Source organism: Mobula birostris (genome assembly GCF_030028105.1).
Source record: "Mobula birostris isolate sMobBir1 chromosome 1 unlocalized genomic scaffold, sMobBir1.hap1 SUPER_1_unloc_1, whole genome shotgun sequence".
In the NCBI taxonomy this organism is placed as follows: domain Eukaryota; kingdom Metazoa; phylum Chordata; class Chondrichthyes; order Myliobatiformes; family Myliobatidae; genus Mobula; species Mobula birostris.
Window position 1 is genome coordinate 440,874 of NW_027274035.1, and position 23,966 is coordinate 464,839.

The 23,966-nt window shown below is 42.5% G+C and overlaps 1 protein-coding gene across 2 annotated transcripts in view; it reads left to right on the top strand.

Moving 5' to 3' along the window:
* oxr1a (oxidation resistance 1a) overlaps window positions 1-23,966 on the top strand; it is a 536,209-nt gene that overhangs the window by 76,582 nt on the left and 435,661 nt on the right. For both annotated transcript variants that reach the window (XM_072249890.1, XM_072249891.1), the window contains exon 2: window positions 22,591-22,664. In XM_072249890.1, the coding sequence (XP_072105991.1) occupies window positions 22,648-22,664 (17 nt within the window). In that variant the 5' untranslated portion in view covers window positions 22,591-22,647. The remainder of the gene's footprint in view (window positions 1-22,590; window positions 22,665-23,966) is intronic.

Consider the following 23,966-nt stretch of genomic DNA (forward strand, 5'->3'; position numbering starts at 1 on the left):
TGTGTTCTAAGGCACAATGAAAGCAAGAGGACATTGGTATTCGTGAAGGATATGCTTAGCAGGAATCCAGCAATGGCTACAGTTCTATCAGTGGACGGCCATCATTGATTTCTGAGTGCTTGATATTTCACAGTAAAGAAGGCATTATGAATGCTACAGCCCTTTGCAATAAGCTATTTTGTGCTCTGACAACCAATGAAGAAATTTATGATACAGTATTTCTGAAACCATTTATTTTCACCAGAGTGAATGGACTACTAATTGGACATGAAACACAGTGCCTTGACCCTATCACCTTGCCAACGTCTAGTTTCACAAAGGTAAAGAATTGTAAACTTGCAAATGTGAAAGATCTTCATGCTGGGAGAGCTCAAGGCAATTGGAGACTGATTCCTCATAACCTAATGGAGTTTGATGATGTGACAGACACAAGTGCCGTCAGGTAAAATCGGATTCTGAGCTAGCATTGAAAATGGCAATGAACTTATTTTTGGACACACCATGTTAGGAAGGAATAAATTATTTTGATCCTGTACTTCTATCCTGTGGTTTTATTTTCAGCAAAGGCATTCACCGTCAGCCTCAGGAGCAGATGTCAAAACACCAGGTTGCATTAGTCTCATTTCCTGCATGAAATATAAGCCTTCCCATGAAACACACTAGATCAAATGTAACAGCTTTAGTCTTGTACTTCTGAAAGATGTGCATTTATTTATCAACATAAAAGACCTTCAAATCATGTTAAAGGACAAGACAGTTTAAATGAAAATGAAACCAAGCTGAAACAATTTCCTTGTCCATTCGTCCCTCCCGGCACTTGTCCTTGCAACTGGCCTAACTGCTCAGATACCTGCTCACTCACCCTCCTTTCGAGTGAGGCAACACTTCACCTGCAAATCTGCTGGAGTCACCTACAGTGTCTGGTGCCTCCAATGCAGCCTCCCTATTGTAAGTTGGGGGATCACTTCATCGTGCACCTCTGCACCATCCACAAGTAGGGTTTCCCAGTGGTCACACACTTTAATTCGGATTCCCATTCGGACATTTTGGTCCATGGCCTCCTCTTTTGCCACGATGAGGCCACTTTCAGGGTGGAGGAGCAACACCTTATATTCTGTCTGGGTAGCTTCCAACCTAATGGTATGAATATCAATTTCTGCTTCTGGTAAGCAAATTCCACACACCCCACCCCTTCCTCTATTCCCCACTCTGACCCTTTACCTCTTCTCATTTGTCTATTACTTCCTCCTGGGTCCCCTTCTCCTTCCCTTTCTCCTATAGTCCACTCTCCTCTCCTATCAGATTCCTTCTTCTTCAGCCCTTGACCTTTCCCACCCACCTGGATTCACCTATTATCTTCCAGCTAGCCTCTTTCCCCTCTGCCTATCATTTTATACTAGTGTCTTCCCCTTTCCTTCTCAGTCCTGCAGAAGGATCTCAGCCCAAAATGTTGCCCATTTATTCATTTCCGTAGATGCTGCCTGACCTGCTGAGTTCTTCTATCATTTTGTTTGAATTGTAACAGTCATTTCAGTCCAAATATGCGTCCTTCTTAATTGGTGCCATTTGTTAATACACTAACACCTTCACGATGTTGTAATGCTATTGTGTAGCTGTCATTTGCCTGTTAGAGGGATAACCCCCTCCAGGTAGGGATTGGGTTGCCATGGCAGCGATTGTCATGATGCTACTGCAGCTGGAGTTTGGAGTTCAATTCCGATGCCGTCTGTAAAAAGTTTGTACGTCCTCCCCGTGATTGCGTGGGTTTCCTCTAGGTGCTCCAGTTTCCTTCTACATTCCAAGGATGTACGGGTTAGTAGGTTAATTGGTCATTGTAAATTATCCTACAGTTACTAGGGTTAAATAGGTGGGTTTCTGGGTGGTGTGGCTCATTGGGTTGGAAGGGCCTGTTGTACTCTGTATCTCTAAATAAATTAAGTTTAAAAAATATATATTAGATGCCTTGTAATTGTCAGCCATGGAGGATTGGCTACGGATATGGGTCACTGGCAGGGGAAGTGCCTGAGAGGTTTTGGCTGAAGGGGAGACCCTGAGGTCCTGCCAAATAACAGGACACTCACTGTACTATCATGGAAATAAGTAGTCTGCAATTGCATCCTGACATCCTGTTTTCTCTGCTCCCCGATGGCTGCAATGAGTCAACTCTCCATCCATGCAGTCCAGCAGTGTGCTCACTCGAAACTGATCTGTTACTGACACAATTGCTGGGCTCATCTCCAAGTGAGTGCTGGGTGTGATGGAAGCGAGTGTGCAGCTAGTGGTGCCCCCTTTTTCCTTTGCCCCTGCCTGTTCTGGTAGAGGAGGTGACAGGTTCCTGAGGCTCATATAGTGTCTGGTTACATGGGTGCATCTAGTGTCTCCCTGGAAGCAGATGCAGCTCCATTTCCAGTGGTGTTTCCTCAGCATTGCTGGTGCCTGACTTAAAAAGTGCATGTCATGTGACTGTGTATTTGAGCTCACTTGGGTCCAAGCTACACAACAAGATGCTGGACTGAGCCCTCTGCAATTCAGATTGTCTCTTACGGCCCAGACTCTGGGGTGCACTGCCTGAGAAGGTTTCAGAGGTAGATATTTTTAGCGGTATCTTCAAGGTATAGAAGGAAAGAGACTAAATGCTGGTAAATGGGATTAATATGTATAGATACTGATGGTCCATGTGGACATGATATCCAATTGCGTTTCTGTGGTACATGATCAAGCATCCCAGTGTGCATGCCCTTGTATTTTTAATCTAACTGGCTCCCTGTGATGGTGCTCATTGTTTCCAGAGCAGTCAACAACATGGAAAGACTTCTACCTAGCTGGCACAGTGTCTCTCCATGCACACCTGCCTGGCATTAGCCCATTAGTGCCAGACATGTCTCCTCTCATGAATTGTACCACCTTTACTCTGCCATCCCCTTGCAGTGCCACTTGCTGAACTAATGTTTTGTTGGATAGTCACAATGTTGCTACACTCTTTACACCTTCCCATGTCCTGAGGTGATAGTTCCTTCTCCTACTGATACTCAACAGGGTAGTGGTAGTTCACGTCACCCCGTCAGCAACTATCTTGCAAAGACAAGGATAGAACATTCAGCATAGCTTTAACAGTCTATAATATCATTTTTATCTTACTAAATGTAGCATTCCTTAAATGTAAGAATTGTCCAAAGTTCATATTGGAACACTTTGCTCACCAGATGAAAGATCGATGCTACTCTTTCTATAACTTACTCTTGTCTCTAATGAGTCTTAGAATTTATTGTACTATTTCCTTTTTAAATGTCTCGAGTGAAATGGCTTCACTGCACCTGCCTGGTAAACAATGCTTTGTACAATAATTCCTAATGGACATACAGTGACATTCATTGCTGATGACTTGTAAGCCAATGTCAATTCTTGTGTTTGCTTACTCTTTTATCCAGAATATTTGGTCCACAAATTTCAGGCATTCTTAAAGCTGGACATTAACCTCACCTTCTCTTGATAAACAACAAGCCCCTTTACGTTTTCCCGTAGTTAAAATATACCTAGCCCTTCCACCTGATACCTTAAAGAATGCAGTTCCATTTTAACTCTATAATGTTGTTCCCAATGAATGCTTCCACATCAATTTTTTTTATGCTGGGTTACGAGCTGGTGATCTCTTTGGAAACTCACTCGGCAGAAGGCAGTGGCAAACCACTGCTGTCATTTGCTTCGTACGCAGTTCCCCACTATGTCAGAGAGGCGTGGAGGAAAATTGACTGCTAACCGGAGAAACTCCAGATGTGACGTACCTTTACCTTTGGGATGTGGGAAACATGGGTAAGGCCATCATTTAATGACCAAACTGGAGAAGATGGTGAGTCACTGTATCATAATGGTGGAAGTACTTCCACATTGCTGTTGGGTACAGGGTTTCAAGATTTAGATCCAAATGACAGTGAGGATGTGGTGATGAGTATTAAATTTGGGATGATGTATAGTAGTAGATACCCTTCTTCTCCTGGGTTGTAGATGTCTTAGGCTTGGGACTCTGTGGTTTAGATTATTCAAGTAACTGTATGGTGTGCTGGTGGCAAATGGAATGAATGTTGCATGTGGTGGATGAGGTGCCAACCCAGCAGGTGGTTTTGTCCTGCATAGTGTTGCAATTTCTACATCAATGATGCTGAGGATGAGAAGATTAAGAGTTTTATGTTCTTAGGAATGAACATCACTGGTAGTCTGTCCTGGTCTAACCACATTTATGCCAAGGTCAAAAAAGCTCACCAGTGCCTCTGCTTCCACAGGAAACTAAAGAAATTTGGTATGACCCCTTTGCCCTCTCCAATTTTTATCAATGTACCACAGAAAGCATGCTATCCAAATGTATCACAGCTTGGTATGCCAACTGCTGTGCCCATCACCACAAGAAACCGCAGAGAATCATGGACACAGCTCAATACATATTGGAAAGCAGCCTCCCCTCCCCCCATAGGCTTTTGTCTATATTTCTCACTGCCTTAGCAAAGCAGCCAGCATAATTGAAGACCCTACCCACCACCGACATTCTCTCTTTTTCCTCTTCTCTCCAGAAGATACAAAAGACTGAAGGCACATACCACCAAGTTTAAGGACAAATTCTATCCCACTGTTACAAGACCATTGAATATTTTACTAGTTTGATAAGATCTTGACTTCACAATTTACCTCATTATGATCTTGCTGCATTTAACTGTAACACCTTATTCTGCATACTGATAGTTTTATCTTGTACTTTCTCAATGCTCTGTTATAATGAATTGATCTACGTTTGTATATGGAGAATATGCAAGACAAGCTTTTCATTGTACCTTAGAATATATGACAATAATGAACCAAATTACCAGTTTACTGTAAGTGTTCTGTGGCCCCAGTGTTGAACGAGGTTGGATCCTCTGTCTAACTAGAATGATGTGAGATTACTAATTGCAGTAGACCACAATGGTTCTAATGTCCTGCCCATCTGAGAGCTGCCAGGTGTGTTCTGTTCCCTTTGGCAACACTGGTTAGGGAATCCTCTGTAGGAGGATCAGAAGCTGTTTTCACAATGTCTGTGCAGGGTGCAATCCCGTCAGTGCTCCACTGGAGAGCCGTAACTGTAACAGATAAATAGGTTAAGATGAAGTTAAGCAGAATATCTTTGTTGGTTTGATCACCTCCTACTGTGGAAACCATCTCACAACTATGTTCTTCAGGGCCACAGCTGCTTATCCCTGGCTGGGGGGAAAGGGAAGTCATGATATTCCTTGCTGATCTCATTGCTTCTGCACAAAGTTTACCAGAACTGAAGATCACTGATTCATTGAAAGAGAAGGCATAAAATGGAGCAAAGATTGGGGAAAATTTCAGAAACTAATAAGTGAAGAAAAAATAGATTGAAAGTAAGTGAACGTGAAAAACAAATAAAGACAGTAAGAGCTTCCGAAAGATAAATATAGCTAAGGTAAACATTGATTCCATAGAGACTGGGGAATTAATGACAGGAAATAAAGGAAATGGTTGAGATTTTGAACAAATACTTTGTAACTGTTTTCACAGAAGTAGGTAGTAAAGCACATTGAATTCTTCCAAATCCCAGTTGATTTGGAAACTCTTACCTTCCCCTACACTCGCGTGCACAGACTAACACACAGTGTTCCCATTTGGGGAAGGAGGGAGGGAGGTAGAAATCAGCAAACGACAGTGCTGGTAGATGTATATCTGCCTTTGGAAAGTGCTAGAATCCATTAAGGAGGCAAAAGTAAACTCAAGCCGAGTTGACATTGTTTTTTGAAAGGGAAATTGTGTTTGACAAATTCATTATAGTTCTTTAAGAGTGTGGATAAAGGGGAACTGGGAGATGTTTATTTGGATTATATATAGATATTTGAAAAGTGTGTTTTGAAGTTAAAAAAAATTATGGTCAAAACCAAAATTTATGGCAAGGATGTTAATATGGCACGGATTAAAATAGAAAATGGTGTTATTTTCCATTTGAAAATCTGCAATTATTGATGTCACAAGGATCGCAGCTGGGGCCTTAACTATTTCCTTTCTGAATTCAACACTAAGTGTACTGCAGTCAGATTTGCTGATAATACAAGAGTAGATGGAAAGGCAAGGGATACACATAGGTAAAATAAGTGGGCAAAGATTTAATAGAAGGAATAGAACATGTGGAAATGTGAAGTGATTCACTTCAGTCTTAAAAATAGAAAAACAGAGTGTTGCATGAATGGAGAGATGCCAATATCCAGTTTGCATTTGGACCAGTGGGCTGTGGACTTCATCACAGTGTTATTCAAATACAGTCCAACCTGCAGATTTCAGAGGTGAGAGGAGGGTGACTTGCAGGACTTCCTCAAAAGCTTATTATCAAAGTACATACAGTATACGTCATCATATATGACCTTGTGATTCATTTTCTTGCAGGCATTCACAGCAGACCAATTATACAATATAATTAATGAAAAACTATATACAAGCACTGACAAACAACTGAAGTGCAAAAGAAGACGGGCCACACAAATACAAAATAAATAAATAATAATGAGAATGAGTTGTAGACTGCCTGAAAGTGAGCTCGTGGGTTGTGAAAGCAGTTCCAAGTGAGGTTATTCATGCTGGTTCAGGAGCTTGATAGTTGGAGAGTAGTAACTGTTCATAAGCCTGGTGGTTTGGGATCTAAGGCTCCAGTTCCTCCTCCCCGATGGCAGCAACAAGAAGAGAGCATGGCCTGGATGGTGGAGGTCCGTGGTGATAAGGGCACTCTTTAGGTAATCTCCAATTCTTCAGCCATCAGAAGGTCAGATGACTGCACAATATTCAACTCTATTTGCTACTCCAACAAATGAATCAGTTGACAGTTGCATGGAGTAACTGGATTGGTTGTGTAAACACCATAGCAGGTCAGGGATTGGGTATCCTGGCACAACTGATTTGCCTGCAACCTTTTTTACTCACTGTTAGGCACACCAAGAGCATGATGGGTCACTCTCCTCTTGCCTGGAGCCATTCAAGACAAAACAATTGATATGGTTGACACCCACCCCTTGCCTACTTAATCACTCTGAACATCCATTTCCTCTGCCATCAGTATTCAAGCTGTAGTGTGTAGCACTTATAAACTGCAGTCTCTGTACTTGCCTAAGTTTCTCTACTAACATCTCACAAACCTGCAACTAACATCAGGAATATCAACAATGGTAGGCATGTGAGAAAATCACCACCTGCAAGTTCTGTTCTCAGTCACACACCATCCTGATTTTGAATTACACCTTGTTCCTTCAACGTAGGTTAGATGTCCTACCAACAGCATTGTGAGAGTACACTCATCAGAAGGATGCAATAGTTCACAAAGATAGCTCCCACTGTGAACCTTTCAGAAGAAACGAAGGCATTTCTCATCCTGCTTCACAAATCTGACCCAAATCTGAAGATGATATGGGATGACTTCAAGGTAAAGAGACACATAGCAATCAGGCATTCTCTGGAGACCCTCTTGGCAGAGTCTACTAGACCCAGGATACATCACATTTTTATATCCGCAAGATCAAATATAACAGCAAGTGATTCAATACAATTTCAATAACTACAATGTCATTGGCAGACTCAAAGCATTGCTGCCGTTGAATTATGCTTCTGCAATTGGGGGCACCTCTGACTGTACAAATATCTTTGCTGGGACTAAGTAATTCACAAGGATGATTTAAATATCTTTGCTGGGGCTAAGTAATTCACAAGGATGACTTAAATATCTTTGCTGGGACTAAGTAATTCACAAGGATGATTTAAAGCTTTTGGGGACAGGGAACCCAGACGGCCAAAATTAATGCTGTGTCAGCTGGCTGTCTTCAGTACACAAATGTCCCCACTGTTGATTGATCTACTCTCCCTCTGGTCATGTTTGATCTGCTGAGTGACTACATCAGTCTGGTCTGTAGACTTCTGTGAACTCAGTCATAATGGTGCAAATAAATTAGCCATAGTTGTCTGGTTTAATGTAGGTCAGTGAACATAACCTCACTGTTTGGTTGATGCCTACATCTAGTGGTCAGATCACTTTACGGACCACGTATATCTCTTGGGCAGTGAACCCTCTGCTGTGATCCAGCAGCCTGTGCTCTGTAGACATTGCCATTTGTTTGCAAAGCTGTCCTTTTAACTTCAGATTGATTACTGCTTGCAATTTGCATTAAGAATTGAAGATTACTTTTGTTTGGATTAATATTCATATAATTCCATAACTCATGAATCCCTACCATCATCACTTTGAATCTGTTCCCAACCCAATCCTTGACCCATCTGCAAATAAGATATGTTTATCTTGATTTATCTTCTGAAGAACGTGTCAAAATTGTGAATACCTCTGCCAAGTCTCTGCTCAACTTTCTTTCTCACTTTTTTTTTCTTATTTCAACTAAGATTTTGGCTACCTATCAGAACCCACTCCCACCTACTCTGTAACTTTAAACATTTCCAGGGTAACTTCAAGAAGTGCCATCTATTCATGATTCTAGGCTCTGCTGAGACTTTCGGCTAATCAGTAGCATGATTCATATTGCCACCTATAGCAACGTGAAATGTGTCACATGTTACTCTTTCCCCACCTGTAACAATGCAAAATGTGTGTCACATTATTCTTTCCCCATCCTTTCTTCCCAGTCTTGCCTTTAGTTTACTCAGTAATATCCTCACCTAAGTCTCTCCTCCACTTCACCTCCAGGCCCAATTCTCTCTTGCTCATTAATTAACAAATCTATAGATGTAATGGGCCAGCTTGGTTGACTGAACAGCTGCCTCCTCTACAGTAATGACTTCACCCCTTCTAATGCCTTCTCCTTTTTATAATCTTTTTAATCGTTAACAGTGCAAACAAGAGGCATTTGCCTCATCTGGTATGAAATAAACTGGGAATGAAAAGAAAAGCAATTGCTTAGAAAACTTGTGACCCCCCCCACCCCAAATTCCATTCCACTCTGTGCACTCATCATAAACAATTTTATAGATCCTCTCTTAATCGTAATTCAGAACTTAAAATTGATCATCCTTCCACTTGTCTGATTCTGTTACCTCCTTTAACCCATCTACTTAGATTGCAAATGTAAGATTAAAAGTACATTTATTATCAAAGAATGTATAAGTTGTGCAACCTTGAGATTTGTTTGCTCACAGGTACCAGAAGTAGTATCAAGTTACCACAATTCTCAAAAATCCTTGCACTAACTCTGGCTTATTATCTTTCTTGACCTATGAGGAAATAAATGTAAAGCTTGCTACTTTCAAAATCTGTTTCAGATAATCTTGCATGGATGTACAAGTACATTTGTAGGGCTCATCAGTCACCTAAGAACACACAGAATAGAGCGGAAACAAGATAGATACTTCATTGATCCCAAAGGAAGTTACGGGGTCACAGAGCATAACAAGTGCATAGATAGACAAATATACAAAGATTAAAAGAGAAGTAAGAAAGAATAAAAAAAAGTTACCTCAAAGAGTCTAACAGGAGGGGGGTCATCACTTCTCCGGCTACAGGTTGACTAATGGCCGAGGGTAATTTTGAAGCAGTGCAGTTGTCTTAGTCTATTACTAAAAGTACTCCTGTTCAGCCAAGGTGGCATGCAGAAGGTGAGAAACATTGTCCAGAATTGCAAGGATTTTCTGGACGGTCCTTTATTCTACTACAGCCTCCAGTGTCCTGTTTGACTCCTATAACAGAGCCAGCCTTTCTAATCAGTTTATTGAGCCTGTTGGCATTACCTGTGTTGATGCCATTGCCCCAGCATATCAACACAGATTGTATTGGCAACAACAGACTGATAGAATATGTGAAGGGGAGGCCTGCATACTCCAATGGACCTCCATCTCTTCAGTAAGTAGAGGCAACTCTGGCTCTTCTTGTACACAGCCTCTGTATTAGTGCTGCACTCAAGTCTGTCATCCAGGTGTACTTGTAGGTCCTCACCACATCCACATCCTCACCATCAATAGTAACAGGAAGCCGTGCAGGCTTAGTCTTCCTAAAGTCCATCACCATCTCCTTTGTTGAGCTGCAGGTGAATCAGCTTGAACCATTTGACAGTCCTGCACCAGGGCCCTGTATTCATCCTCTTGTCCTCCCTTTATACGCCCTACTATTGCTGAGTCATCAGAGAATTTCTGCAGATGATATGACTCAATATTGTATCTAAAGTTTGTGGTACACAGGGTAAACAGTAAGGGAGCCAATTCAGTCTGTGGGGCCCCAGTGCTGCTTATAGCCATGCCTGACACACAGCTCTGAAGTCGCACAAACTGAGAGATTGGCAAATAAGGGAGAAAGATTTGTCGAATGAGAGGATGGTTTAATTGGATTGCTGACAAGGACAGATACAATGATTTTTGTTTGGTTGTGAAAATTTGTATTGCATTGAGAAGTTGTGTGAAATTACAACAAGCGAGCAAGAAATCTATTCCAGTTTGGACTGGTTTTGGTTTCCACTTGAAATTAATATTTGCGTTTAGTGCTATATTTGAGTAGGGAATTGAAGGATTTTGAGCACTGCGGAGATGAATAGATGTATTTCCAAGTTATTGTACATGATCTGTAGATGATAATCCAGATTGCACTGTACCCATACATGTACTAGTCTTGTCCTTGCGGGTGGAAGTTGCAGAGTTTTCAGATAGGGTTGAAGCTCTGTGATTTGCTCACATACAGTATATCTGGCAGATGGCATGGAATGCAGGCTGAATGTGATGGACAGTTTTCAATTTAATGGCTGATCTCACAGGTTGGCTTTGTCCCCTATCATGTCAAGCTTCTTGAATTAGGGGAGTACATATGCGGGATAGTGATGAGCAATCTCACATCCCAGACTAAATTGTCACTTTCAAAAGACAAGAAAAGCAAGTACAACTCATACAGACTCTTGAGCTTTATCTGCCTTGTACTAATTCCACAGCTAAGCTAATCTTGGCTTCAATTCCTTTTTGATTTTAATTTCCAATAGAATTTGATTCCATTCAGTCCAAAAAAGTCTATTGCCATTGCCTTAAATACATAAAATGGTCCAGCTCTCAGTTCACTTGCAAAGAGAATTACCAAGGTTCATGACTCTAGGAGAGAAGTAATTGCTTTTCATTGTCATAATGATGGAACCCTCTTCTATGCTTCCATATTTCCAATCTCTCAGTGAGGGAAAAATATTCTGAGACTGAATTACCTTCAGATAATGTCCAGTTTACTTACACTAAATCACTTTGGTCTGTCAAAATTGGCCCCTCACCTGCTTAGTATCTTTATTCTCATTTTACCTTTATTCTTTTACCCTTTATGCCAAATCTAGTGGATTTATGATCATTACCACTGCGATCTTCTTGCACTGGCGCTCCTTCCCTCTGTCCATTTAATTCTTTTATCTTAAATTCATCATTGTTTCCCATCCCCATATCTTGTTGGGTTTACTGCAATTAGTCAAGAATTCTTGACTAATTACTGCAATTCTTCATTGTAGATATCTTGATTTTCCAAAAAAAAATGTAAGCCAGCACTTATCCAATTAAATTTTAGACCTCTTGCTTGATATCCAACATATCTGAATGTAACTGAGATCCTTCTAATTAGGGCAGGTGATCAATGCTTCCTCTAATTTGTGTACGCAAAAATCTTGTGTTGTGCAATTTTTTGCCAAGTGACAACATGTGTGGACTAAATAATTTCTTCAATAAAACAGTATAAATAAGCCAGTTCAAGAATCTGCAGACAAATCATCATATATTCCACATTCCACATTCCACCATCCACATCAGAAACCGGGAAAGGAAATGCAATTGTGTATGATCGTGAAATGTACTTAAACTGCCAATGAGGTGGAGGGTGATAACCTTTTGTGCGCAGTTTAAATTCTTTTGTATGCTAGTAGCAAAAAATGTGTGCATGCACATGTGCATACCTGAGAGGGAATATTAGTGATGATGAGTTCAAAGGCTTGATTTTCCATGTATGCTCCACAGAGCGTGTCAACTGCATTGGTGTGGCTCAGTCTGACACAGCAGGCATTAAATCAGTGTTACAGAAGAATTGACGTCATCAGCTACTTATTCTGCACCAGTCTATTTGCAAGTGGGATGAATTGTGCTTCAAATATGTCTTTGCAATTTACAGACACAATTCTGAGTCAGAATTGGGTTTTATTATCACTGTCTCATATGATGTGGAATTTGTTGTTTTGCAGCTGTAGTACAGTACAAAGATGTAAAATTTCTTTAAATTAGTGCAAAAAATCAATAATGAGGTAGTGTTCATGGATAATTCAAAAACTGTAGAGGGGAAGAAGCTGTTCCAAAATCATTAAGTGTAGGTTATTATGCTCCTGTATCTCTTCGCTAACGAGGAGAGGGCATGTCCTGGATGATTAGAGTCTTTGACAATGGATGCCATCATCCTGAGGTACAGCATCTTGAAGACATCCTCAGTGGTGGGGAGAGTTCTGAGATGGAGCTGACTGAATCCACAGTCTTCTGTGGCCTCTTGCAATCCTATGCATTAGAGTCTCCATATAAGGCTCTGATGCAACCAGTCAGAATGCTCGTCATGCTACATCTATACAAGTTTTCAAGTGTTTTTAGTGACATACTAAATCTCCTCAAACTCTTAATGAAGTAGAGCCACTGGCGTGCCTCCTTGATTACATCTTGGAGATGTTCACACCCAATAATTTAAAGCTGCTCACCTTTTCCACCAGTCACCCCCTCAAAAAGGACTCCCCAACTTCCCCTTTTGGAAAGACCACAATCAATTTCTTAGACTTGTTGTTGAGTGTGAGGTGGTTGCTGTGACATCACTCAACCAACTGATCTATCTCACTCCAGGATGCCTCCTCCTTGTCACCTGAGAACTTACCCACAAGACAGGCATCCTTTGCAAATTTATAAATGACATTTGAGCTATGTGTAGCCATAAAGACAAGTGGAGAGAATAGAGTAGTGGGTTAAGCACACATTTTGAGGTACACCTGTGTTGATTGTCAGTGAGAAGGAGATGTTGTCACTGATCTGCACTGACTGTGATCTCCCAATGAAGAAATTGAGCATCTAGTTGCAGAGAGAGGTACAGAGGTCTAGGATTTAAAGCTTGACAATTAATTTTGAGAGGTAATTTTGTTAAATACAGAACTGCAATTGATAACCAGCTGCCTGACTTGTGCTTTGCCGTTGTCTCGGTGCTCTAAAGCAGAGATAGGTTGCAACTGCTGTAGCCTTGTTTTGGTGGTAGGCAAATTACAGCAGGTTCAGTCATTGCTCAGGTAGGAGTTAATTCTAGCCATTCCTTGCCCGGGTAGAAGCTAAGTCTAGCCATGGCCAACCTCTCGAAGCACTTCACTATGATCGATATGAGAGTAACATTGCAGGTAATGTTGTTGAGGCTTCCCACCCTGCTCTCCTCAGGCACCAGTATATAACCATATAACAATTACAGCACGGAAACAGGCCATCTCGGCCCTTCTAGTCCGTGCCGAACTTCTACTCTCACCTAGTCCCACCGACATGCACTCAGCCCATAACCCTCCATTCCTTTCCTGTCCATATATCTATCCAATTTAACTTTAAGCGGCAACATCGAACCTGCCTGGAAGCTGGTTTCACACAGCTACCACTCTCTGAGTAAAGAAGTTCCCCCTCATGTTACCCCTAAACTTTTGCCCTTTAACTCTCAACTCATGTCCTCTTGTTTGAATCTCCCCCATTCTCAATGGAAAAAGCCTATCCACATCAACTCTATCAATCCCCCTCATAATTTTAAACACCTCTATCAAGTCCCCCCTCAACCTTCTACGCTCTAAAGAATAAAGACCTAACTTGTTCAACCTTTTTCTGTAACTTATAGTATAGTTGATGCCTTTTTGAAATGGGTTGGAACCTCCGACTGCTGCAGTTGAAAATGCCTTTGAACACTCTCTCCTGTTGGTTGGCACACGTTTTCAGTGGCCTGTTGGATACACTATCGGGCCCGAATGCCTTGCGAGGGTTGAACTTCTTGAAAGATGCTCTGACACCGGCATCTTAGACACAGAGTCCCCAGGTGCTGTAGGGACTCACACAAGTGTAGTGTTATTCTCCTTTTCAAAGCGTGCATAAAAGGCACAGAGCTCATCGGGGATTTGAAGCATCTCTGTCAATTATGCCGCTAGAATTTGCCTTATGGCATGCAAACCCTTGCACAGCTGTTTAGCATCTGATTGTGGATCTAATTTCACACACAGCTGTCTTTTCATTGTCACAATCACCTTCAATAGATCATACCAGGACTTCGTGCAGAGTTCTGGGTCCTTGCCATTGAAAACCACAGATCTAGCCCTCAGCAGAATGAAAATTTCCTGTTTCATTCAGAGCTTCTAGTTTGGGAAAACTCAGTACCTTCTCAATGACACACACTCATCCATGTAGGTCTTCATGAAGTCAGTAATGTCCTTGACATATTCAGATCCAAGTATGAATCTCTGAACATAGAAAACCTACAGCACAATACAGGCCCTTTGGCCTACAAAGTTGTGCCGAACATGTCCCTACCTTAGAAATTACTAGGGTTACCCATAACCTTCTATTTTTCTAAGCTCCATGTATCTATCCAAAAGTCTCTGAAAAGACCCTATCGTATCCACCTCCACCACTGTTGCTGGCAGCCCATTCCATGCACTCACCACTCTCTGAGTAAAAGACTTACCCCTGACATCTCCTCTGTACCTACTCCCCAGCACCTTAAAGCTGTGCCCTCTTGTGGCAGCCATTTCAGGCCTGGGAAAAAGCCTCTGACTATCCACACGATCAATGCCTCTCAACATCTTATACACCTCTATCAGGTCACCTCTCATCTTCCGTCGCTCCAAGGAGAAAAGACCAAGTTCACTCAACCTATTCTCATAAGGCATGCTCCCCAATCCAGGCAACATCCTTGTAAATCTCCTCTGCACCCTTTCTATGGTTTCCACATCCTTCCTGTAGTGAGGTGACCAGAACTGAGTACAGTACTCCAAGTGGGGTCTGACCAGGGTCCTATATAGCTGCAACATTATCTCACGGCTCCTAAATTCAATTCCACAATTAGTGAAGGCCAATATACCATATGCCTTCTTAACCACAAAGTCAACCTGCACAGCTGCTTTGAGCATCCTATCTCGGACCCCAAGATCCCTCTGATCCTTCACACTGCCAAGAGTCTTACCATTAATACTATATTCTGCCATCATATTTGACCTACCAAAATGAACCACCTCACACTTACCTGGGTTGAACTCCATCTGCCAATTCTCTGCCCAGTTTTGCATCCTATCAATGTCCCGCTATAACCTCTGACAGCCCTCCACACTATACACAACACCCCCAACCTTTGTGTTATCAGCAAACATTCTAACCCATCCCTCCACTTCCTCATCCAGGTCATTTATAAAAATCACGAAGAGTAAGGATCCCAGAGCAGATCCCTGAGGCACACCACTGGTCACCGACCTCCAAGCAGAATATGACCTGTCTACAACCACTCTTTGCCTTCTGGGGCAAGTCAGTTCTGGATCCACAAAGCAATGTCCCCTTGGATTCCATGCCTCCTTACTTTCTCAGTAAGCCTTGCATGGGGTACCTTATCAAATGCCTTGCTGAAATCCATATACACTACATCTACTGTTCTACCTTCATTAATGTGTTTAGTCACATCTTCAAAAAATTCAATCATGCTCATAAGGCACAACCTGCCTTTGACAAAGCCATGCTGACTATTCCTAATCATATTATACCTCTCCAAATATTCATAAATCCTGCCTCTCAGGATCTTCTCCATCAACTTACCAACCACTGAAGTAAGACTCACTGGTCTATAATTTCCTGGGCTATCTCTACTCCCTTTCTTGAATAAGGGAACAACATCCGGAACCTCTCCCGTCCCCATTGATGATGCAAAGATCATCGCCAGAGGCTCAGCAATCTCCTCCCTCGCCTCCCACAGTAGCCTGGGGTACATCTCATCTGGTCCCAGCGACTTATCCAACCTGATGCTTTCCAAAAGCTCCAGCAAATCTTCTTTCTTAATATCTACATGCTCAAGCTTTTCAGTCCGCTGCAAGACATCACTACAATCACCAAGATCCTTTTCCAAAGTGAATACCCAGTAGAGTTATTGACGCAAACAACAGGAGTTTTGCAGGTGCTGGAAATTCAAGCAACACACATCAATGTTGCTGGTGAATGTAGCAGGCCAGGCAGCATCTCTAGGAAGAGGTACAGTCAACGTTTCAGGCCGAGACCCTTCGTCAGGACTAGCTGAAGGAAGAGTTAGTAAGAGATTTGAAAGTGGGAAGGGGAGGGGGAGATCCAAAATGATAGGAGAAGACAGGGGCGGGGGGGGGGATGGAGCCAAGAGCTGGACAGGTGATTGGCAAAGGGGATATGAGAGGATCATGGGACAGGAGGTCTGGGGAGAAAGACAAGGTGGAGGGGAACCCAGAGTTATTTACCCCTTCCTGTTTTAACCTCCACCCACAGAGACTCCGTAGACAATCCCTCCATGACGTCCATCTTTTCTGCAGCCGTGACGCTATCTCTGATCAACAGTACCACGCCCCCACCTTTTTTTGCCTCCATCCCTGTCCTTTCTGAAACATCTAAAACCCAGCACTTGAAGTAACCATTCCTGTCCCTGAGCCATCGAAGTCTCTGTAATGGCCACCACATCATAGCTCCAAGTACTGATCCATGCTCTAAGCTCATCCACTTTGTTCACAATACTCCTTGCGTTAAAATAGACACATCTCAAACCGTCGGTCTGAGCGCGTCCCTTCTCTATCACTTGCCTATCCTCTCTCACACACTGTCTCCAGGCTTTCTCTGTTTGTGAGCCAACCGCCTCTTCCCCAGTGTCTTCAGTTTGGTTCCCACCCCCGAACAATTCTAGTTTAAACTCTCCCCAGTAGCCTTAGCAAACCTCCCCGCCAGGATATTGGTCCCCCGGGGATTCAAGTGCAACCCATCCTTTTTGTACAGGTCACACTCACAACACGCTGGAGGAACTCAGCAAGTCGGGCAGCATCCGTGGAAAGGATGAGTCGACGTTTCAGGCCGGAACCCTTTGTCAGGACTGTAGAGGGAAGGGGCAGAGACCCTATAAAGAAGGTGGAGGAGGGGGTGGGAAGGAGAAGGCTGGTAGGTTCCAGGTGAAAATACTGTATATTAAAAAAAGTGAGGTAGTGTCCAAAGCTTCAATGTCCATTTAGGAATCGGATGGCAGAGGGGAAGAAGCTGTTCCTGAATTGCTGAGTGTGTACCTTCAGGCTTCTGTATCTCCTACCTGATACAGAAGATTGTGTTTTCCCCTATTCCTTCACCATTCCTGCCTATCACCTCCCTGCTTCCCCTCCCCGCTTCCCCTCCCCCACCCCTTTGTCTTTCCTCTCACTGGTTTTCACCTGGAATCTACCAGCCTTCTCCTTCCCACCCTCCCCCAACTTCTTTATAGGGCCTCTGCCCCTTCCCTCTACAGTCCTGATGAAGGGTTCTGGCCCGAAACGTCGACTCATCGTTTCCACGGATGCTGCCCGACCTGCTGGGTTCCTCCAGTGTATTGTGAGTGTTGCCTTGATCCCAGCATCTGCAAATTATTTTGTGTTTACTTTTTGTACAGGTCACACCTGCGCCAAAAGAGGTCCCAATGATCCAGAAATCTGAACCCCTGCGCCCTGCTCCAATCCCTCAGCCACGCATTTATCCTCCACCTCATTCTATTCCTGTTCTCACTGTCACTTGGCACAGGCAGTAATCCCGAGATTACTACTTTTTGTGGTCCTGCTTCTCAACTTCCTTCCTAACTCCCTGTAGTCTGCTTTCAGGACCTCCTCCTTTTCCTGCCTATGTCAATATGTACCACGACCTCTGGCTGTTCTCCCTCCCACTGCAGGATCTCTTGGATGCGATCTGAAACATCCCGGACCCTGGCACCTGGGAGGCAGACTACCATCCGAGGTTCTTTCCTGCGTCCACAGAGTCGCCTGTCTGACCCCCTAACTACAGAGTCCCTCACCACTACTGCCTTTCTCTTCCTTTCCCTACCCTTCTGAGCCACAGGGACAGACTCTGTGCCAGAGGCACAGCCACTGTTGCTTCCCCCAAGTAGGCTGTTCCCCCCCCAACAGTACTCAAACAGGAGTACTAATTGTCAAGGAGTACTCTCTAGTACCTGACTCTTCCCCTTCCCTCTCCTGACTGTGGCCCACTTGACTGTCTCCCGTGGCCCCGGTGTGACCTCCTGCCTATAACTCCTCTCTATCACCTCCTTGCTCTCCCTGACCAAATGAAGGTCATCGAGCTGCAACTCCAGTTCCCTAACGCAGTCCTTTAGGAGCTGCAGCTCGACACACTGGGTGCAGATATGGCCATCGGGGAGGCTGGGAGACTCCAGGACTTCCCACATCTGACACCGAGCACTGGCCTCACACACTGGAATATGTTCCAGTCTATCAATTCTAAGTGCTACTGTCAATGTTCTTGGTCCTCACAACTGGTGATATGTTCCGCAGTCTCTGCCTGTACACTGTGAGTAGAAGTACAGCCAGGTGACCGGACTTGCCAAAGTGAGGTTGTGGAAATGGTACGGTAAACTTTCTGATTGAGTGTGTTGACTTATCAGGTTCTGTAGGTGACACCATCCAGACTATGCTCTCTTCTCACTAATACCATTTGCCAGGGGTTACAGGAGCCCTGGGTCCCACTTGAGCAGATTCAGGAACATCAGGCTCCTGAATCATTATGGATAACTTCACTCACCACTACTTCCACAAAGCACAGATACACTTTCAATGACTCTACAACTCATGTTCTTAGTATTAGTTATTTTTTATTTGCACAATATGTCTTTTGCACTTTGGTTGTCAACAAATACACTCAAAAACTTCTATAGTTGTACCATACTGTGGAGAGCATTCTGACAGGCTGCATCACTGTCTGGTATGGAGGGGCTACTGCACAGGACCAAAAGAAGCTGCAGAAGGTTGTGAATCTAGTCAGCTCCATCTTGGGCACTAGCCTACGAAGTACCCAGGACACCTTTAGGCAGCGGTGTCTCAGAAAGGCAGTGTCCATTATTAAGGACCTCTAGCACCCAGGGCATGCGGTTTTCTCACTGTTACCATCAGGTTGGAGGTACAGAACCCTGAAGGCACACAGTCAGCGACTCAGGAACGGTTTCTTCCCCTCTGACATCTGATTCCTAAATGGACATTGAAGCTTTGGACACGACCTCACTTTTTTTTTTAATATACAGTATTTCTGTTTGTGCACATTTTTAAATCTATTCAATATACGTAATTGATTTACTTGTTTATTTATTATGTTTTGTTTTATTTATTATTTTTTCTCTCTGCTAGATTATGTATTGTATTGAACTGCTGCTGCTAAATTTCACATCACATGCCAGGGATAATAAACCTGATTCTGGTTGTTTGTCAGTTGTTGTTTATGTACATTTTTGCGTAAATTATACTATTTATTTTCCAGTAAATGCTCACAAGAAAATGAATTGCAATAACATCTACATATTTTGATAATATGTAAATTCACTTTGACTTTGACATTGGTGGCACCTTATTAGAGACTTCCTTAAATTTGCCTGGTTGAAAACCCCCTGTGATGATCAAGATGAAATCAGGCTGTGCTGTTGAGTTATTGGCGGTCTCAGTGCTCAGCAACTCCAGTGTCATCTTGAGGTTCACCAGGGATGGCATTTACACTACTACCAGGATGATGGTGGAGAATGCTCACGGCAGATAGTACCAATAACACATGATTGCCAGATCGTCCAAGTCAGGGAACAGGACTGAGACAGAACTGCCCCATCTATGCCCCACGATAATTTATTCATGAAGCAAATGCTGCCACTTATTTCCTTACCTGATGCCATCATCTGGTGAATCCCTCTGTTGTGTCCAGAATGCTGAGGGATGGATGCCTCTGTGAAGCAGAGGACACAACAGCAGTCGCACAAATTGCAGGATGAACTTGGCAGTTCAGGCACCATCGATGGAGGGGAATAAGCTGTTGGTTTTTCCAGCTGAGACCCTTCAGGAATGGTCCTGATGAAGAGTCTGTCTGAAACATTGACTGGTTTATTCCCCTCTATAGATACTGCCTGAATTGTTAAGTTCCTCCTACATTTTGTGCGTGTTGCTCAAGATTTTTGGCATCTGCAGAATCTCTTGTGTCTAGAGGACTCAACAGTCCCTGATATCTCTACTGCAGCCTTGCTCTGAGGTCAGATTACGAATGTGACTCACTTCACTTCAAAAGCAGCAAACAGCCCATTACATCTTTCAAACTGTTGTGGCTATATTAAGAATTCTTTGCCATTCTGTCATGGACTGGGTTGACTATTTTGAGTGACCAGGAGGTGTGGGAATAAGCGTACAGCACAACAAAGTAACTTCAGCCTAATAATAATCATAAAACAGAAAGCACAAATAAACCACACTAAATACGACGCGGTAAATTACAAAGATTTCAGGGCTCATGATTCTCAGCCACTTGATTGTCGCCATTGTCGGTGACTTGATTAAGATCATAGACCGTAAGGCATAGGAGCAGAAGTAGGCCATTCAGCCCGTCGGGTTTGCTCTACCATTCAATCATGGGCTGAGCCAAATCGTCCAGTCATCCCCACTCCCCTGCCTTCTCCCTATACCCTTTGATGCCCGGGGAAACTCTGAATTCTGACTTGTGCAATCACCCTGGGTCCATCCTGGGCATCTATCAGTTGTGATTTTTCAGTCCGGGTAGCGCTCTAAAAACTGAGAGGAAGGTACACTGATAAATAGGAGCAACATGTACAAAATGCTGGAGGAACTCAGCAGGTCAGGCTGCATCTATGGAAAAAAGCACCCTTGACATTTTAGGCCGAATCCAGAGGCATTGAGGGACATGCAGAAACAGATAAACGCTTTGGTCTTTTGTTCTCAGTATGGTTTCCTTCATTCGAACAACTCGTGTCCATCAACAGACATCCTCATGCCACTTGTGCCTTGAGGCCAAGGAAGACTCCAGCCGCTATCAGCAAACATTAGACATTAACAAGTGTTTAACTTGTACAGATACCTTGACACCTTCCATGCTGTGAGTTCACAGAGTTAGTCAATTGTAGTTGTTCAGACTTTTATCCAATATTTTAATATAACACAATACACATTCTGCTGTCCTCCCCCAACTCAGCAAGCTCAAAGCAGAAGTCTAAAATCTCACTGATCAGCTTAATCAGCTTATATAATGAGTTTTGACCCAGAAATTGGAGCTTTATTCAGAAATAGACATGGTGCTGTCTTCCCACATCCATTGCAGCATTTGGAAAAGTTCCAGCTCATTGTATCAACTGAACTGATTTTCATTGGAGAAGTAAGTATCGGGCAAGGGGTGAATATGATACATTAGTTCTGTAAGATGATTATTTCATTTTATCAGCATCAGTTTTAATATCACCGGCATGTGTTGTGAAATTTGTTTTGGTGCAGCAGTACAATGCAATACATAATAATAGAGAAAAAACATGAATCACAGTAAGTATATATAATAAATAGTTAAATTAAATAAGCAGTGCAAAAATAAAAATTAAGAAAGGAACGAGGTAGTGTTCATGGGTTCAATGTCCATTCAGAAATCGAATGGCAGAGGGGAAGAAGCTGTTCCTGAATCATTGAGTGTGTACTTTTAGGCCCCTGTATCTCCTAGCTGATGGTAGCAGTAAGAAGAGGGCATGAGCTGGGTGATGGGGATCCTTAATGATGGACGCCACCTTTCTGAGGCATCGCTTCTTGATGATGTCTTGTATATTATGGAGGCTAATGCCCATGATGGAACTGACTAAGTTTACATCTCTCTGCCGATTCTGATTCTGATGAGAGACATTAGTTATGTAAGATGATTATTTAATTTTATCAGTGCTGGCTGACCTTGTTTCTCAGTTCTTATAAGAGCTGTACTCTTGTATTTGAACAGATTAGAATTTGATCCACCGTTTTAAAGTCAAATATAAATCACCCACTACAGTAATCTTGAAGTTTTTGTACATTTCTCTAATCTATCTGCATACCAGTGCAACAACAACTACAACTTCCATATCAGAGCACAAACACGAGGAAATCTGCAGATGCTGGAATTTCAAGCAACACACATATCATATCAGAGAATAGCTATTGAAGGAACTGAAATTTAGAAAGGCATGTAATGACATAGGTAGGAAGTTTACAATGAAATGTTGATTCAAGTACTAAGGAATTAAAAGAAATGTAAGTTCTTGAATGAAGCTGGTGTGGTCATCTGGGAAGGTTTTTTTTGTTACATTACTGGATTCAGAATGTTACATTAGGTCTCAATGGTCCATATTCCTGGATATAACAGCTTCAGAGAGAACTGGATATGTGATGCTGGAGTAAATTCTAATTGGGTCTGATGAGCCATAACACCGTTTTTAATCTATGCTTTATGTCTTTATGCCAAAACTTAAGTTATTTTTCCAGAAGTAGGTGAAGGAAAAGCAGAAAACACTATAAATTGCAGTGTAATTATTTAAACTGTTTCCTTTTTTTTAATCAGGATAACTGAAGGTGCCAGCACACCTACCCTATCCATGAAATCCAGAGCATTGTCAAAATGTTCAGCACCAAAAGGTTAGTTGGTTAAACATTGTATTTGTGAAAGTAATAGCACAGAAGTTATTCTGCTACAGTTATAAATTGGAAATGAATGCAACTATTGTCTTTCATGTCTTTCATTTCAAATTTGAATTATTTCAACCATCTCTTCTGTAATAAGGTAATGCCTGCACATCTTAGATAGCTTGGCTTTGATGGAATAGTTCAGTACAGAAACAGGCCCCTCAGTCAATGTCTATGCCAATCTTTCTTGCCATCTAAACTCATCCAATTTCCCTGCATTATGTCCTTACCATTCTATGCCTTGCCTTCTAAAGGGCTTGTCTAAATGCATTTTAAGATGTGTTGATTGTTTCTGATTTCTCCACTTCCTCTGGTACCATGTTCCATATATCAACCTAATTCTGTGTTTTAAAACTTCCCTCTCACATTGCCTTTAAAACTCTTTCATCCAGCTTTAAACCAGTGACGTCTGTTTTGATGCCCCTACCATGATTCTGACTATCATTATCTATGCCTTTCATAGGTTTATATGCCTCTATCAGGTCAACTCTCAGTCTGCTTCACTTAAGAGAAAACAAACCTTGCCCATACAATCTCTCCCCGTTACTTAAAGTCTTCCAATCCGGGTAACATCTCCTTTGCATTTCCTTCAGCGGAACCACATTCTTCTAATGACATGGCAATCAGAAGCTGAAATATGTGTATTTTATTACTAAGGAGTATTACGGGTTATGGTGATGAACTTAGAGCATGGATCAGTAATTATGATGGTGCAGCCATTAACAAAAACTTAGTTGAGAGAAGGACAAGAATAGGTGCTTAATGTTCCAGGGTTTTGATGATTTAGCCACTGGAATATTGGGAAACTGGTATGCAGATAGATTAGAGAAATGTACAAAAACTTCAAGATTACTGTAGTGGGTGATTTCAATATCCCCAATGTATTTATGGGGACCTCCTTAGTGCAAGAGGATGAGATCTGGCAGAATTTGTATGGTGATTCCAGAAAGGTTTCTTAAATCAACATGTAGGTAGTCTAACAAGACAGAAGCCCATACAGGACCTAGTGCTGGGTAATAAGCCAGGTCTGGTGGCTGACCTTTCAAAGGGAGAATGGTTAGGGAACAGTGATCACAATTCCTTACGTTAAGATAGCTATGAATAAGGATAAGTATGGACCTCGCGGGAGAGTATTGATTTGAAGTAGACCAAATCACAAGCGTATTAGGCAGGATCTAGGTAGAGTTAATTGAGTGCACCTGTTTTTAAGCAAGTCCACATTTGACATGTAGAGCATGTTTAAAGACCAACTGC